The 16,954-nt window shown below is 39.3% G+C and overlaps 1 protein-coding gene across 2 annotated transcripts in view; it reads left to right on the plus strand.

Moving 5' to 3' along the window:
• LOC124787808 (integrin alpha-PS1) overlaps nucleotides 1-16,954 on the plus strand; it is a 563,745-nt gene that overhangs the window by 535,283 nt on the left and 11,508 nt on the right. For both annotated transcript variants that reach the window (XM_047254733.1, XM_047254734.1), the window contains 3 exons: nucleotides 5,092-5,186; nucleotides 8,231-8,357; nucleotides 12,406-12,630. In XM_047254733.1, coding sequence (XP_047110689.1) covers nucleotides 5,092-5,186; nucleotides 8,231-8,357; nucleotides 12,406-12,624 — 441 coding nt within the window. In that variant the 3' untranslated portion in view covers nucleotides 12,625-12,630. The remainder of the gene's footprint in view (nucleotides 1-5,091; nucleotides 5,187-8,230; nucleotides 8,358-12,405; nucleotides 12,631-16,954) is intronic.

A 16,954-nucleotide genomic window follows, 5' to 3' on the forward strand; every position in this document is an offset into this window, starting at 1 on the left:
ACAGTGCTAATATGTGTGGTACAGTACTTTAATACTCTGCTAGGAACTCCATCATATCCATGAGAGTCCTTAGTCTTCAGTGATTTAGTTATTGACTCAATCTCCCCCATGTCTGTATCACAGAAGAGTATTTCAGACATCAATCATTGAAAGTCATTTTCCAAGAGAGTTATATGAACTAAATTTTTATTTAATTCATCAGCAATGCTCAGAAAATGATTGTTAAATACAGTGCATATATCTGATTTATTAGCAACAGAAATATTTTTACTACAAACTGACTTTATAACATCGACCTTGTGTTGCTGACTGAACACTTCCTTCACAACTGACCATATGGTTTTAATTTTACCTTGTGATTCAGCTATTCTATTTGCATACCACATACTCTTTGCCTTCCTAATAACATTTTTAAGCACCTTACAATACTGTTTGTAATGGGCTACTGTAGCTTGATTGTGACTACTTCAAACATTTTGATATAATTCCCACTTTGTTCTACATGATAACCTTATCCCACTAGTTAGCCATCCATGCTGCCTTTTACTGCTGGTACCCCATTTAGAACATTCTAATGGAAAGCAACTCTCAAAGAGCATGAGAAATGTGTTAAGGAAAGCATTTTATTTGTCATCTATGATATCAGCACTATAAAAATCCTGCCACTCTTGTTCCTTGATGAGGTTTAAAAAACTCTCTATTGCTGTTGCATTAACTTTCCTACATAGTTTGTAATTATATGTGACATTTGTTTGAGTACAAAAGCCTTTTAGTGTTAAAATTTGAGCATCATGGTCTGAAAGGCCATTCACCCTTTTAGTAACAGAATTGGTATCTAGTAATGAAGAATGAATAAAAATATTGTCTATGGCTGTGCTACTGTTCCCCTGCACCCTAGTTGGGAAACACAGTCTGCATCAGATCATATGAATTTAGGAGATGTACCAACGTCCTTTTTCTTGCACTATCATATATGAAATTAATATTGAAGTCACCACATATAACTAATTTCTGGTACTTCCTACAAAGTGAATCAAGAACCCCCCTCTACTTTGAGCAGAAATGCTCTGAAGTCAGAGTTAGGGGACCTATAAACAATATCAATTAGAAGTTTAATTTCACTAAATGCAACTGCCCCTGTACAACATTCAAATATCTGTTCAGTGAAGTGCCATGATACGTCTATGGACTCAAATGGAATTCTGTTTTTTATGTATGTGGCCACTGCCCCACCCCGCAAGGAACTCCTTGAAAAACAGCCAGCTGATCTGTATCCTGCTAAAGGAAGCCTCTGAATTGTCAAATTTTGTGCAATACATTGACGGATCTACTGAAATCATATTTTTATTGCACGAACTGGTTTTTGGTGTGTGCAGTCTCTAGCTGATACTGTATGGTAAACAGTTCATTTTGTGTGATTTACTGAGTTGTGTAAACCAAATTGCGGAAATGACTTCGAAGTAGATGGAAAACATGTTCATTTTAGAATTATTGGAAACATATAAATGATTAGTCAGCCTTATGGTACGTAAAATCAAATGAGTATAATAATCATCAGAAGAAAAACAACCAATATTGTCTCCATTGTTGTCTATATATAGGGACATGTACACAGAAGCAAATAAACTTCAATTAGTAAAGAGGTTAAATTCATTTTGGACAAATCATAGGAAGGTGCTGCCTTGCAGGAATAGTGTCTCACAATTGAGTGCCCTTTTTCTTAATTATTGGTGTAACTGCCTGCAAAAGTACATCAAATGAGCAATTGTTCATCCTCAAAAAGTTCCAATAATCGCTTGTCACACTTGTGCTTAAGTCACTTTGTAAATTTTCAAGGTTCAGTCTTCCTCTCTACTTACACCACTGCCTCACCCAACTACACCTCTTCTCTTCTTTCCATGAGTGAAAAGCAAGCCCAATGGCCAAATAATAGCTGGTGTCCGTATGCAGCATGTTTTCAACTTCATGAGTTGACATGTATTTTTTGCAGTATCACTTTGCTGTTTGGAAACTACTGTCAATACATTGTAGAATATTCTTGCCCAATATTATTGATAGTCTAGGGACTACTTTAGTAAACTATACATTAAAAAGTCTTGGTTGCAAAATAGAATACTGACATGAATTATCTATAGAAGGATGGAATGACTAATACAGGCTGACCTGGGAAAGATCAGTTTCAGTTCCTCATTAGACAGGCTGGAAAAAAAAAGGCAAACCCGTATTTACAACATTTGTGGCTGTAGAGCAAGCTTTTGATCAGTGTTGACTGACAAAAACTCTTCAAAATTCTGAAGATATCTGGGATAGAATACCAGGACAAAATACTATCCTCAACATATAGAGAGATTTGGTTCATAGAACATCCACGACTGAGAGGCGTGATAATTAATTTAGGGAGATCTACTTCAGATGTATTAAATATTTATTCAAACCATGACTGGTTTCAAGATTTTAAAATCCAATCTCTCTACCTTAATCAACAACTTATAAAGGGCTGAAGGACATGAAGGAGAGGCATTAACTGAGGAGGCAATGAGAGAGGGTTGCAGCCCATTTTTCTGTCATCCAGTCTGTACATAAAGTAAACAGAAAACAAGGAGCAGTTTGGTACAGGAATTTAAGTTAGGGAGAAGAAATAAAAACTTTGTTTGCCAGTAACATTGTAATCCTCCTAGGCATGTCAAACAACTTGAAAAATTGATTGAATGGAATGAATAGTGTCTCGGAAAGAGGTTATAACATAACCAGTAATAAAAAAGAGAACAAGACTCAGTTCATGCACAACAGTGTGTGGTACCAATATGTTCCAAAAAGCCGCATCAGAAAATGTGATTTTTCAGTGGGTCATCTCAGGATCTGTTGAACACAGAGAGGAGGGGTCAAGTGTTTTGGAGAGCCCTCGGCCTTGCGACCATTTGTATACCTATTGGAAGAATGGTAATATTCTAGCTATCTTACAGCACAGTGTCAAAGTTTAAACATTAGACACTTCCTCCACCCCAGGCAAATTGAGCAAATCAGTTGGTTCTTTTTCATTAGGTATGATCGATGGTGGAACTTAGGTGGCTTATAAAAGCACCATTTTTCATGAGCAGTACCAAAGTACCAATTGTGGGATGGCCACTTCTATACTATCAATTCATGACAGATCTTCAAAATTTTTACCATATGTTCGTAAGGTGATGGTCTCAGGGAACCTTCATTCTTTTTTCAATATTGTTGCCCATTATCGAGAGCCAGAGGTGAGAAAAGTTATCAGAAAAAAATAAGCAAATTTTTTGTGCTTGCCATATGTTATGCATACCTATTTCTTGTTCAGATAGGTAAAAATATATAACTGTGTCAAAGTATACAAACAAACTGTAAGAACTTTACCGATCTATGGAATTGGTTTCATGTAAGTAGCACACACTTCTCTCAGAGCAAAATGGGGAACCAGCTGCCTCAATACTCATTCTGCCATCAAGATTTTGGTGCCCGAACATATTCAGCTTTTTTGTGCCAAAGAGAGTAACACAGAGACAGTGGCAGTGCAAGAGAGAGGAGACATTGCCAGTGGGAGAGAAAGAGGTGGTAAACAGTGATTGTGTCAGAGAGAGAGTGCCAATGCAACAGAGAGATTGATGGAGACAATAGAAATTGGAGCAAAAGAGAGAGGAGATATTGATGGCCACTGAGAAACAGTGGCAGAAAAAGAAAAAAAGAGAGATTGATGGAGGTAGAAGCAGTGGGAGCAAAAGAGAAAAGAGACAGTGGAAATGAAAAATACAAATGAGTGAAGAGCATACATGGGGTTGGGGGGTCTGAACCCTGCTGGACCATTGCATTGTAACACATAGATATAGAAGAGGGTGCAATTTGGAATGAAATTTGAAACACATGGGGGTAGAGAAAGAAAGTAAGTTAGGTCCCCCAGACTTTTTGAGTTGCCTAGGTACGATGGAGACAGTAGCAGTGGAAAAGTATGACAACAGGAGACAGTGTAAGTGAAAGTAAGTTAGAGAGAGGTGACTTTGGTAGTGGGATACACTGTAAATCAGTGGGAGGAAGAGGAGACAGAAACAATATATAGGGTGAGTAAGGAGACAAGGTACATGCTTTGAGGTTTGGTAGTATCAGTGATTCTGATCAAAGATGTTCATATGGACATTTGCCCTATTTCAAATGGTTTCCAAGATTGGACACATTTAATATCACTTTCGTACGTTTTTCTTTAGTTACTCGAAAACCACACCCTACAGTGAAAACGTGGTGCATCACAAATGTATAGTACATTAAATTTTCTATGAAAAAGGTCCTATTCATTTTCTCTCTAGGATAGTTTGCATGAAGAGAGTGCGAGAATATTGGAAATCCCATGTGACACTCTTTGGAGATAACTTGTACACATGTAATAATTATTCTGGGACAGAACTGGTGACAGATCATTCACGTACAGTGAGAAGATCATTGGACCTAACACCAAATCCTGAGACATGCCTGATATTATCTGTCTCCATTTTTCACTTTTTGAGGAGATTTATTAGATCACTCACAACACTACAATAAAAAATAATAATAATCTACTCTTGGGCAGTTTAGTTACTTCTTGGAGACAGATATATAAATCAGTAGGCCTTTGTCCTGCTGAAATACGTTCTGAAGAAATATACACTGAATTGTACTGAAGTATCTGCTTTCTAGCTTTCTATTTTATGGCCTTTCTGTATGCAATTAAGGGACCCCCAGTGGCTTTGTTGAGTTATTAAAATTTCAGCTGCTTGTCAACATTAATTGAAACAATGGCAGTGCCACTTGTCTTTACAGCAGTATAGTGATTCATGGTGGGAAGCTTCAGTTATTTCCTTATAGACATTCAAAGACAGAATTCAAACTTCTAGCTTTTATTTTTCTGTTTTGTATTTCAGCCTCTGGTTTGTCAACAAGTGTCTGTATAGTAATATCAGTATCATTTAGCGTCAAAAATAAAATTCAGATCCTCAACAAACTGTAACAGTTGAAGTCTATGTATTCACAGACAAATAAAATTTGCAATATTTTAATCTAACTGATGTGGTAATGTTTAATATTATGCATAATCTTTTTCAGAGTTGTTCCCAAGGCTCTGCCAAATGCATCAGATTTCGCTGCTCAGTAAGAAACCTGCAGATGAAACAAGAAGCTGTTATCAAAATAAGATCCAGGTGAAACCTGCTATATTTATGATACAAGTAAATACAGTAATTTAAAAATATATCTAAAAACAAAGATGGTGTAACTTAGCAAACAAAAGCGTTGGTATGTTGATAGACACACAAACAAACACAAACACACACACAAAATTCAAGCTTTCGCAACCCACGGTTGCTTCATCAGGAAAGAGGGAAGGAGAGAGAAAGACGAAAGGATGTGGGTTTTAAGGGAGAGGATAAGGAGACATTCCAATCCCAGGAGTGGTGGGGTTCTTCTTCACTGTGAGTCCAGATCATGAAGATGTCATCAATAAATCTGTACCAAACTTTGGGTTGGCAGGCCTGCGTAACCAAGAAGTCTTCCTCTAAGTGACCCATAAATAGGTTGGCGTACGAGGGGGCCATCCTGGTACACCTGACTCCCAAATTCAACCAAACAGCCCTCGTCAAAGATTTACTGTCCTACACTCGTACTCTCTGCTGGAAATATCACTTTGCCATGAAGAATAATAATCCTAATCCTACTCCTAATGATCCAACTACCCAAGACATTATCCAAATTGAACCCTGCCTGGAACAGTTCCGTCCTCTGTCACAGCGGGACTCACCTCCTCTTCCTCAAAATCACCCTCTCCAAACCTTCCAGGAATTTCTGACTTCCAGCCTTCCCTCTCAACCCTTCTTGAAAAACCTTAATCCTACTCCCAACATCACCACTGCTGAAGCCCAGGCTATCCGTGATTTGAAGGCTGACCGATCCATTGTCATTCTTCCGGCGGACAAGGGTTCCACGACCGTGGTACTTGATCGTCGGGAGTATGTGGCTGAGGGACTGTGTCAGCTTTCAGACAACACCACATACAAAATTTGCCAAGGTAATCCCATTCCTGATGTCCAGGCGGAGCTTCAAAGAATCCTCAGAAACTTAGGCCCCCTACAAAACCTTTCACCTGACTCCATCAACCTCCTGACCCCACAGACACCCCACGCCCCTACCTGCCACCTTCTACCTACTTTCTAAAATTCACAAACCCAATCATCCTGGCCACCCCATTGTAGCTGCCCCCCACAGAACGTATATCTGCCTATGTAGATCAACACCTTCAACCCATTACATGCAGTGTCCCATCCTTCATCAAAGACACCAACCACTTTCTCGAACGCCTGGAACCCTTACCCAATCTGTTATCCCCGGAAACCATCCTTGTAACCATTGATGCCACTTCTTTATACACAAATATTCCGCACGTCCTGGGCCTCACTGCAATTGAGCACTTCCTTTCACGCCGATCTCCCGCCACCTTACCTAAAACCTCTTTCCTCATTACCTTAGCCTGACCCAAAACTTCTTCACTTTTGAAGGCCAGACATACCAACAATTAAAGGGAACAGCCATGGGTACCAGGATGGCCCCCTCATATGCCAACCTATTTATGGGTCGCTTAGAGGAAGCCTTCTTCGTTACCCAGGCCTGCCAACCCACAGTTTGGTACAGATTTATTGATGACATCTTCATGGTCTGGACTCTCAGTGAAGAACAATTCTAGAATTTCCTCTCCAAGTGCAACTCCTTTGGTTCCATCAGATTCACCTGGTCCTACTCCAGCTCCCATGCCACTTTCCTTGACGTTGACCTCCATCTGTCCAATGGCCAGCTTCACACATCCGTCCACATCAAACCCACCAACAAGCAACAGTACCTCCATTATGACAGCTGCCACCAATTCCATATCAAACGGTCCCTTCCCTACAGCCTAGGTCTTCGTGGCAAACGAATCTGCTCCAGTCCCGAATCCCTGAACCATTACGCCAACAACCTGAAAACAGCTTTCGCATCCCGCAACTACCATCCCGACCTGGTACAGAAGCAAATAACCAGAGCCACTTCCTCATTCCCTCAAACCCAGAACCTCCCACAGAAGAACCCCAAAAGTGCCCCACTTGTGACAGGATACTTTCCGGGACTGGATCAGACTCTGAATGTGGCTCTCCAGCAGGGATACTACTTCCTCAAATCCTGCCCTGAAATGAGATCCATCCTTCATGAAATCCTCTCCACTCCACCAAGAGTGTCTTTCAGCCGTCCACCTAACCTTCGTAACCTCTTGGTTCATCCCTATGAAGTCCCCAAGCCACCTTCTCTACCCTCTGCTCCTACCCTTGTAACCGTCCCTGGTGTAAAACCTGTCCCATGCACTCTCCCACCACCACCTACTCCAGTCCTGTAACCTGGAAGGTGTACACGATCAAAGGCAGAGCCACGTGTGAAAGCACCCATGTGATTTACCAACTGACCTGCCTAGACTGTGAAGCTTTCTATGTGGGAATGACCAGCAACAAACTGTCCATTCGCATGAATAGACGCAGCAGACAGTGTTTGTTGGTAATGAGGATCACCCTGTGGCTAAACATGCCTATCTTGGCACAGTGTTACACCGTCCGGGTTATCTGGATACTTCCCACTAACACCAACCTGTCAGAACTCCAGAGATGGGAACTTGCCCTTCAGTATATCCTCTCTTCCCGTTACCCACCAGGCCTCAACCTCCGCTAATTTCATGTTGCCGCCGCTCATACCTCACCTGTCATTCAACAACATCTTTGCCTCTGTACTTCGACTGACATTTCTGCCCAAACTCTTTGTCTTTACAAATGTCTGCTTGTGTCTGTATATGTGTGGATGGATATGTGTGTGTGTGTGTGCGCGCGAGTGTATATCTGTCCTTTTTTCCCCCTAAGGTAAGTCTTTCTGCTCCCGGGATTGGAATGACTCCTTACCCTCTCCCTTAAAACCCACATCCTTTTGTTTTTCCCTCTCCTTCCCTCTTTCCTGATGAAGCAACCGTGGGTTGCGAAAGCTTGAATTTTGTGTGTGTGTTTGTGTTTGTTTGTGTGTCTATCAACATACCAACGGTTTTGTTTGGTAAGTTACATCATCTTTGTTTTTAGATATATTTTTCCCACGTGGAATGTTTCCCTCTATTATATTCATATCAGTAATTTAAAAATACATACAGAGTTACATTGTTTTTCATTACACTTGTTCTCTGGTTCAGGCTCTGGAATTCAACACTGGTTGAAGACTACCCAAAAGTTGACTCTGTGCGAATACGTTCTCATGCCAGGATAGAGCTGCCAGAGAGTCCAGCCATTCATCAAAATACAGCTGATGATGAAGCAGAGGTTTGTATCTCTCCTTGAAGTGCAGAAAAAGTGTGTGTGTGTGTGTGTATGTGTGTGTGTGTGTGTGTGTGTGTGTGTGTGTGTGTGTGAGAGAGAGAGAGAGAGAGAGAGAGAGAGGGGGGGGGGGGTGAGGGTGCTGGGGGGAGGGAGAGGGGGAGGGGCGAAGGGAGGGGGAGAATTACAGTAATATCAGAAAATTGAGTCCGCCTTGATGCAAAACACCTTGTTATTCGTTTATTTCTTTGTTCTCCCAATCTAATTTATTATATGTTACAGCAAGTTTTAAGCAATTATTGTTGCTGTTTGTGACATATTTTCTGTGCGCTTTTTTTCTGTTGCCGTTTATTACTTAGCAAACATCATGCAGAATTATTTATGCACTTATAGCACCCTCCCTAATTTTTCAGTTTGATGTTGATCGAGCTATAGAGTTCATTTATGATAAATGTAGATAATATATATACTCCTCTTTAAGGCAAAACTAAATGTAATGCACTATGTTTGTTAGAATATCTGCTACAATAACTAAATCTCAAACTCCGATTTACTACAAATTAGATTGTGCACAGAACAAAGATAACTTCTCAAAAAGGCACTTTTATTTGCATCGATTTACAATCAAATTCAGGTTGATCTATTCTTTTGTATTAATACTGAATCACAATCACTGATTTGCTATGAAATAAATTACCTGAAAACACTCATACCGGCAACTTACGAAAATATAGTTTTGCAAGTGTCCAAAAATTCTCATAAATAACCTTCTTCTCACATAATTATACAATACAATTAGAGGTTTTGAATGAGGATAGGCCCACTATTCTCAAAAATTTTATAAGACCACAAATAAGTTTAAGCCTACAAGTGACAAGAACAGTAGGAATTTATTGCAGCACTCGCGAATATTCGAAGTTTCACAATACATATGGGTATTGATACAGTCAGTGAAAGATTATTCAGAAGTGACGTTTACAGTAAAATATGCAAATCTAGAATTTGAAATCAGCACACGAATCTTGCAAACACAGTCTCATACTAAAGAAAATGCCAGTTGGCTTTTACATACAAATAAACATGTGAATAGCACAGATTTTTACTTAGTTATGTCTTTGCTGTAGAAGAATACTGCAGCGTAAGTTTATCTCAGTCAGAATCTAGAAAAATGTGCAGCATCAACAAAGTGGCTAACAATGCAATGTGTCACAGAGTGAAACCTTTCTGTTTCTATTCTGTACAGAATTAATGGACATTCTAAATGAGTTTTTCATTTTGAAATTCTATTACATTTGTAGTATCTTCAGAAGTTCTCCATTCAGTGTATTTAACTATATAATCAGTAGACATTGTGCAGCATGTGTGAACTACAGTGGTGTTATTCAAGTACATACTATACTGAGCTCACAGGAGCTTACATGACTACCTCCACTCTCCAGCCCTTGGCAGCTCTTGCAGTATTTGCCACTAGTAAATATACTTGAGATGGATATTAATACAATGATCAGGCTTTATTTCTGCTTCTCTTTTGTTAATTTATACCTTGACCTATTTCATACTCCTCCTTTATCAATGGTTCTACTGAACATGATGAATGGAAGAATGAAATCTTTTCAGACTTATACAAGGTGTACAACTTTGCTTCCGCTGTTTGCCGATAGGTGGCGACAATGGTAAGTAACGGTCTAAAGAAACAGATCGCAGATGTCAGGCAGTTAGCTTGGACCTTGGTCAATATAACCTCATTCAAACATTAGCCGATTTGTGTCTGCATCATAAAGTTGTTCTCATTTGAAAATGTCAGTTTACGAGCCTAATTCTCGTCATTTGGAGGACGTGTTTCTGTTTTGTTCGATATGAAGAAAACAGCAGCTGAGTCTAATTGAATGCTCTCAAGTATGTATGGTAAGGGTGCTATTAGTGAAAGAACATGTCATGAGCCATTTCGGCACTTCAAGAATGATGATTTTAACGTCATAGACCGGCATAGAGATCGAAGAGAGAATGTTTTTAAAGATGCAGAATTTGAGACATTGCTTAGTGAAGCCTCACACCAAACTCAAGAAGAATTGGCACAGTTAGTGGGAGTGACACAACAAGCCATTTCAAAATGTCTCAAGGCTATGGGCATGATTCAGAAAGAAGGAACTTGAGTCCCGCGTGTGCTGAAACCAAGAGATGTTGAACGGCGTTTGTGTGTTTGAGAACAGTTGCTTCAGAGGCAAAAACGAAAGGGACTTCTGCATCGCTTTGTGACCAAGGATGAAAAATGGGTTCATTACAATAACCCTAAATACAAAAAATCATGGGAATATCCCCGCCATGCTTCCATGTCAATGACCAAACCGAATATTCACGGTTCCAAGATCATGCTATGCATTTGGTGGGATCAGCTCAGCGTCGTGTACTATGAGGTGTTAAAACCAAGTGAAACAATCATAGGTGCTTGTTATCGAATGCAATTAATGTGTTTGAGCAGAGCATTGAAAGACACGCGGCCACAATACAGCAAGTGGCATGATCAAGTGATTTTGCAGCATGACAACGCTCGAGGCCATGTTGCAAAAGAGGTCAAAACGTACTTGGAAGCATTAAAATGGGAAGTCCTGCCCCACGCACTGTATTCTCCAGACATTGCTCCCTCTGACTATCATCTGTTTAGATCAATAGTGCTTGGCCTGGCTGACCAACACTTCCAATCTCATGAAGAAGTTACAAATTGGATAGATTCGTGGATCGCTTCAAAAGATGAACAATTTTTCCGACACGGGATTTGTACACTGCCCGAAAGATGAGAGAAAGTAGTGGCCAGTGATGGAAAACACTTTGAATGATATATGTATAACTAATTTGTTTCATTAAAGCCTAAAATGTTGGGGAAAAAATGGCGGAAGTAAAGTTGTACACCTTGTAGTTGGGAATAATGAACTCAGTATCAGTAAGGTATGGATTTTATATTACTCTGCTGTACATTTTCAGAGCATGACATATTGAATTGGGTGCTGAAGTGTTTGATAACAATACTTCCCTGAATCTACCCAGTTACAGAGATTTCAGTATTCTGATCTGGTCAAACTCCTCAAAGGTATTTCTGACTGGTAGCTATTGATGAAGCACTTCCCAACCAAAGAAGAAAATTAGTGAATTGACTAGAATTTTGCTGAGGGTGGCATTTGTGGAAAAGCTATATAGTACAAGCCCCGTTGCTTTTACAATTGTTTTCCTCCCAATATAGCATTGTGCTACAGTGTATTGCAAAAACCTCATTCTTGAAAATCAGTCGAGTTAATTTAATTTGTAATTTTTTATGTCTGTCATACGTAACGTTACAGTACTTCTGAGCATATTTTGTTACAGTATGCGATGTTTTTCATTTATCGATGTTCAGCATCATCATCATCTGTAAATCTTAATATTAAATCAAATTTTTTGAACCATCATTGTATAGTCTGTTTATTTACTTTGTTAATTTAAAAGTTGTGTTGACAGACCTGACTGTCTTTGACATGGTGCAGTTATGTTTAAACGTATCACGTATCAGAAAAAAGTAACAGTATCTCGCATATATTTGCTTAGTGAGAAAAGAATCACGAACTGAGGATGTTAAAACATCTTGGCTGATTAAAACTGTGTGCTGGACTGGGTCTCAGATCTTGGACCTGTGCCACGAGCAAGTGCTCTACTGACAGGTATGCAAGCACAACTCAGTACCTCATCTCCTACTTAGAAACTTCACAGAAAATCTGCCGCATACCTTGCAGTCCTAGCAATCCTGGAAGAAAAGATCACTTGCCAGTGAAAGGGAAATATCCTAGGCTGGAGTCCAAATCTGTCACAGTTTTAATCTATCATAAGTTTCAAATCGGCACAGACTCCATTCCAGAGTGAAGCTTCATTCTGGGTGCAAACCACGGATGTTTGCCCACTGCTTCCCAGTATAGTGGTGCAACTTACACATTCTTTGGAATGTCAGTATAAAATTGATTTAATATGCAGCAACAGGATATTTTGCCCATACATAATTTTGTTTGATATTGTGTATGAACTTTCGCAGGCTGAAACAGAAGCTTTCCCAGATAAACTGGAACAACAAGAGGCAGAATCTGTACCAGTATGGATTATTATAGTAGCCATTGTAGCTGGACTACTGCTACTCATTCTGCTAACATTGGTTCTGTGGAAATTGGGCTTCTTCAAGCGTCGGCGACCTGATCCAACACTATCTGGCAATCTTGAGAAACATCGTGATGAAAATGGTGATTATGCATCATAGTAAAAGGTATGAAATGGAATTTGTAATTTATTTTTTAAAACTAATAACACAGTGCCTGTCTTTAATGTAACATGAGGAGTTGTAACAGTAAAACTTGTAAAAGGTGATTCCAGGACATAAATAAGAAATGGAAACCAGGAAACTATGCACATGCACACAGACAGACAGACAGACACGCACACGGGCACGTGCACACCCATGTGCACATGCGCGCACACACACACACACACACACACGCGCGCACGGGCACACACACAAAGAAGTGGTAATTTTATTCAGGATAAGTGTGATTTTTTCCCAATATTTTGCTGAAGCTCCAGCAAACTGATTAGAGTTTTGATAGAGATTTATGGAAAATGTCTGGATTAAAAGTGATTTCACGCACAACAGAATAGTAAAATATTGCCATAGAAATGAATATTTTGCTGTTTTGGTTTGAAGTATGTGCTGTTTAATTTCAAAACTGGTCAGGTTGTACAATGCGTGTGGTAAAAGCACACAGCCCATGGGCCATTTTTATAGCGAAAACATATTACACAATAAGGAAAGTAACTAGGAGAATCTCTTTGAAAATCGTGAAAAAGATGGCATCAGTAAAAGTGTGACTAATAATAGTTGTTTTCTGAATGACAAAAATATTCGAACAACTCTTTTTAAGCATGTACTGAGTGCCCCACAACCTCTGTATCAATTATTCTTCTCAAACTCTGTGTATCCAATTTCTATCGTCTAAAGTGTAATGATGGGGCACCCTTAACGTCCATTTGACAACTAGGTCATTAGAGATGGAGCACAAGCTTGAACTGAGGAAGGAAATTGGCTGTACCTGTCAGAGGAGCCATTATGGGATTTGCCTTAAGTGATTTATGGAGACCACAGGAAACCTGAAGCTGGATACCCAGATGGGATTTGAATTGCCACCCTTCCAAATAAAATCCCAATTCTTTAACAGTCATGATGCTCCACTCAGTGCTGGGAACCTTAGGACACAAAGTAAACGTCAGAACTTCAAATGAGATGATGATACCAAATTATTATACATGGGGCATCCAATAAGTAATGCAGCACTTGTTTTTCTGAAAGCAGGTTGGCTTTAGTCAGAATTCCAGTACATCGTATTATTCCTCACTCTTTTGGCTACAAAAAACCTATTTTGCAACATAATCTCTGTTTTCTGTGACAGCCTTGCACCACCTCACTCGGAGGGCCTGTATGCCCCCATGGTACCACTCTAGTTTTTGACATGGAACCAATAATCTGCTGCATCAAAAAAAAACCCCATCATCCACATACTGTTTCCTGCAGAGTGCATCCTGGGGTGAACAGATGGAAGTCAGAATGTGTGAGATCAGGGCTGTAGATTGGATGAGGAAGAGCAGTCCGGTGAAGTTTTGTGTGCCCCTCTTAGATGCACAGACTTCTGTGAGGCCTTGCATTGTCAAGGAGAAGGTGAAGTTCATTTGCATTTTTGTGACAATATTCCAACATTGCAGGAGTCATGGCTGTATGAGGCCAGCTGGCATGTGGAAGATCGAACAGATTTGCGCGAACTTGGTGCTATGATGGCAAGACTCGTCACCTAATGACTCACCATGCTATTGTTCACTGCCAGGTCTCTGTAGACATTTTGCAAATACATATGTGTATCTGTGATGCTCTAGTTTTCCGCCAAAAGAAAGTCAATGGCAGGTATCTACTTGGAATGCACCTCCATTACAGATGCCATTTTGAAGGCTACATATAGTGCCACCATGTATCAAATTCTCATAAAACTCTGATGGTTGAAGGGGGAATATTCCATGATGTCCCACAACAAATTCTGCATTTTTCAACCAAAACTGGCTGAGGAAAAAAAAAGGGTTCCATGATTTATCTGACACCACTTGTGATTGAAAGAAGCTCTCAAAATGGAGTTTTTTGTCTGGAAAGGTTTTTTGGTTATGTTCAGATAGTGTTATATCTTCATAAAGTATTTTTAAAATGATACATGCAAAAAAAATTGTTCTCTTTTTCATTTGAAATAAGCATATCTTTTTCTTGTTTTCAATATAGAAAACTAAAATAATTTTTTATTTAAATTGTTATTCTTCATAGGAAATAATTAAAGAACACAAGTTTTCTTATGTTCATTTTATCATCTGTTGAAAAATCTATTTATAAATAAACTATCTGCCTTTTTCTAACTCCAGTCATACTCTGATCTCTTACACATTGGGTCTCTCAAAATAAGTCTGCTGCGGAAACAATCAGTGTCCTTCCTAAATTCAGTTTCCATTTTAATTTTTTTTGAAGGGACTTGTTGACACTGTGAATTTTTTACATTTCCTCCAGGTTCCAGTCAAAGTTAGATTCACCATTTAATTTGTTTGTTTGATAAAAATGATATGCACTGTTTTCACTACATATGTGAAGTCTGTTCAAAAAATAATTTTAGCTGTTTGTCTACATCAGTGTTTTCCCTTCACACTAGGTGCCATTAGATATTATACACTAATTCCAGTACTTTTTGCAATCACCGAAACACTTCTGCAACTTTCTCAGTGACGGGTTTTAGCTCACTCAGCTTTGTGTTTTTAGTGCCTGTAAAACAATGGCCCTTTAACTTTTATTTTATTTCTGGGAACAGTAAAAAGTCACATGGGGCTGTATCTTGCAAATATGCAGGCATGGAGGCTGGGATATCATTACAGTATTGTTTTTGGTGAAGAATCCAAAACAAGCAACGAAACATAAGCAGGTGCTTTGTCATGGTGCAAAAACCATGAATAGTTTCACCACAAATCCATTTCTTTCTAATTGCCTTAGGAATACATTATTGAACTTCCATGTAACACTCTTTATTGATTTTCCAACCTTGTGGCAAGAATGCATAGTGCACCATGCTGTTTGAATAACACAGTGAGTATAACCGTCATATACAGATGGTTTCCACTGGGACAATTGAGCCCCTGCTTTGACATCATATCTTAAAGCCTATGTTTCATCTCTTCTTGTGACATATTTCAGTGGGTCAACATTGTTGTTGACTTCTTCTAAAGGCTCCTGAGAAAACTCTCCAAAAACAATGTTTAAAATTTCTAAATCTTTCCTGTATTTTTATTCCACTCTAATTACAAAATTTAATGGAAATATCCTTATTAATTTTTATACAAAATAAATAATCACCAGTACTATCAAAACATATGTAATCTTATTGACAGCTGACAGCAGCTACTTTTCAGACATGTTTGCAATACATATTGGTTGTTGGATTTTGTGTCAGGATTAGAGTGACATCTGTGTAAAGATTTTTCTGACACTTCCTCAGCATTGTGGCATTGTCAAAGTGGCTGGCATTGTCAAAGGTTCACCTTCCATTGCTGGTGGTGGACTAGAGTTGAAGTCCTTGTCTGAAGATTCTATGTACTTATTGGACCAAAATCCGAGGGCTTTTTCTACCTTTTACAAGTGTGGTTCCCCTTTTCCTGGTCATTAACGTTGTAAGACTCCTCTTGTTATCTGCACCAATCAGCATGAAAATCCAGGATCCATTTACCTTGAGGCTCTCTTCTTTCTTGTTAAAACTATTGCCATTTGTGAATTTCTATGTATTCCATGAACATAATGCTAGCTTATCTTCACAGTCTTGCATGTCAGCAAATTTTATTATGTGGTCAGTCTCGTACTATGTGGTTCGATTCCTCCACTTGTTACAGTCTGCAGTACTCTCTATGTTCGATGATTGTGGTATTGATGGATCCTCCAGTCATTCTAGCATAGACTTTTCCACATGGTGTATCATGACATACAAGTGGGTCCCTTTTCTCCTGCAATGGTCTGCGACACTGTTTGAACTTCTTGTTTTGTTTGTAAATAGTCTTTACATCATGTTTGCACAATATACAGATGATTGTCTCTGTTACCCTGGTGATGTATGGCAGAAAGGCCTTACCTGGTGTTTCATCTTCTGATGTGATGTGTCACTGGGTGTGGTCTTTCAGGACACTTATTATGCAACTGATGGAGTACCCATTGCTCCTTGCATCTCGCATCTGAGATGCTGTGGCTCACATATTTGCCTTGCATGTGTTACATGTGTATTAATCATTCCTCATTTCTGGCTCAAGTGATGCTCTGAAAGCTTGTTTAGGTATTGATTCATACGTGTAAGTTTTCGATACACACCATAGCCCAGATTCTGACTATTCCTCATAACAAGCACCACCTGCAGATAACAAGGGGAGAACAGCAGCAGTAATGCCACAGAAAAGCCCTTTGACATTGGTGTGACAGGTACAGATGATCTCCAGCCACTGACTTGATTCCAGTCCTCCACTAACAATGGAGAATA

This window comes from Schistocerca piceifrons, chromosome 3 (assembly GCF_021461385.2).
Source record: "Schistocerca piceifrons isolate TAMUIC-IGC-003096 chromosome 3, iqSchPice1.1, whole genome shotgun sequence".
NCBI lineage: Eukaryota > Metazoa > Arthropoda > Insecta > Orthoptera > Acrididae > Schistocerca > Schistocerca piceifrons.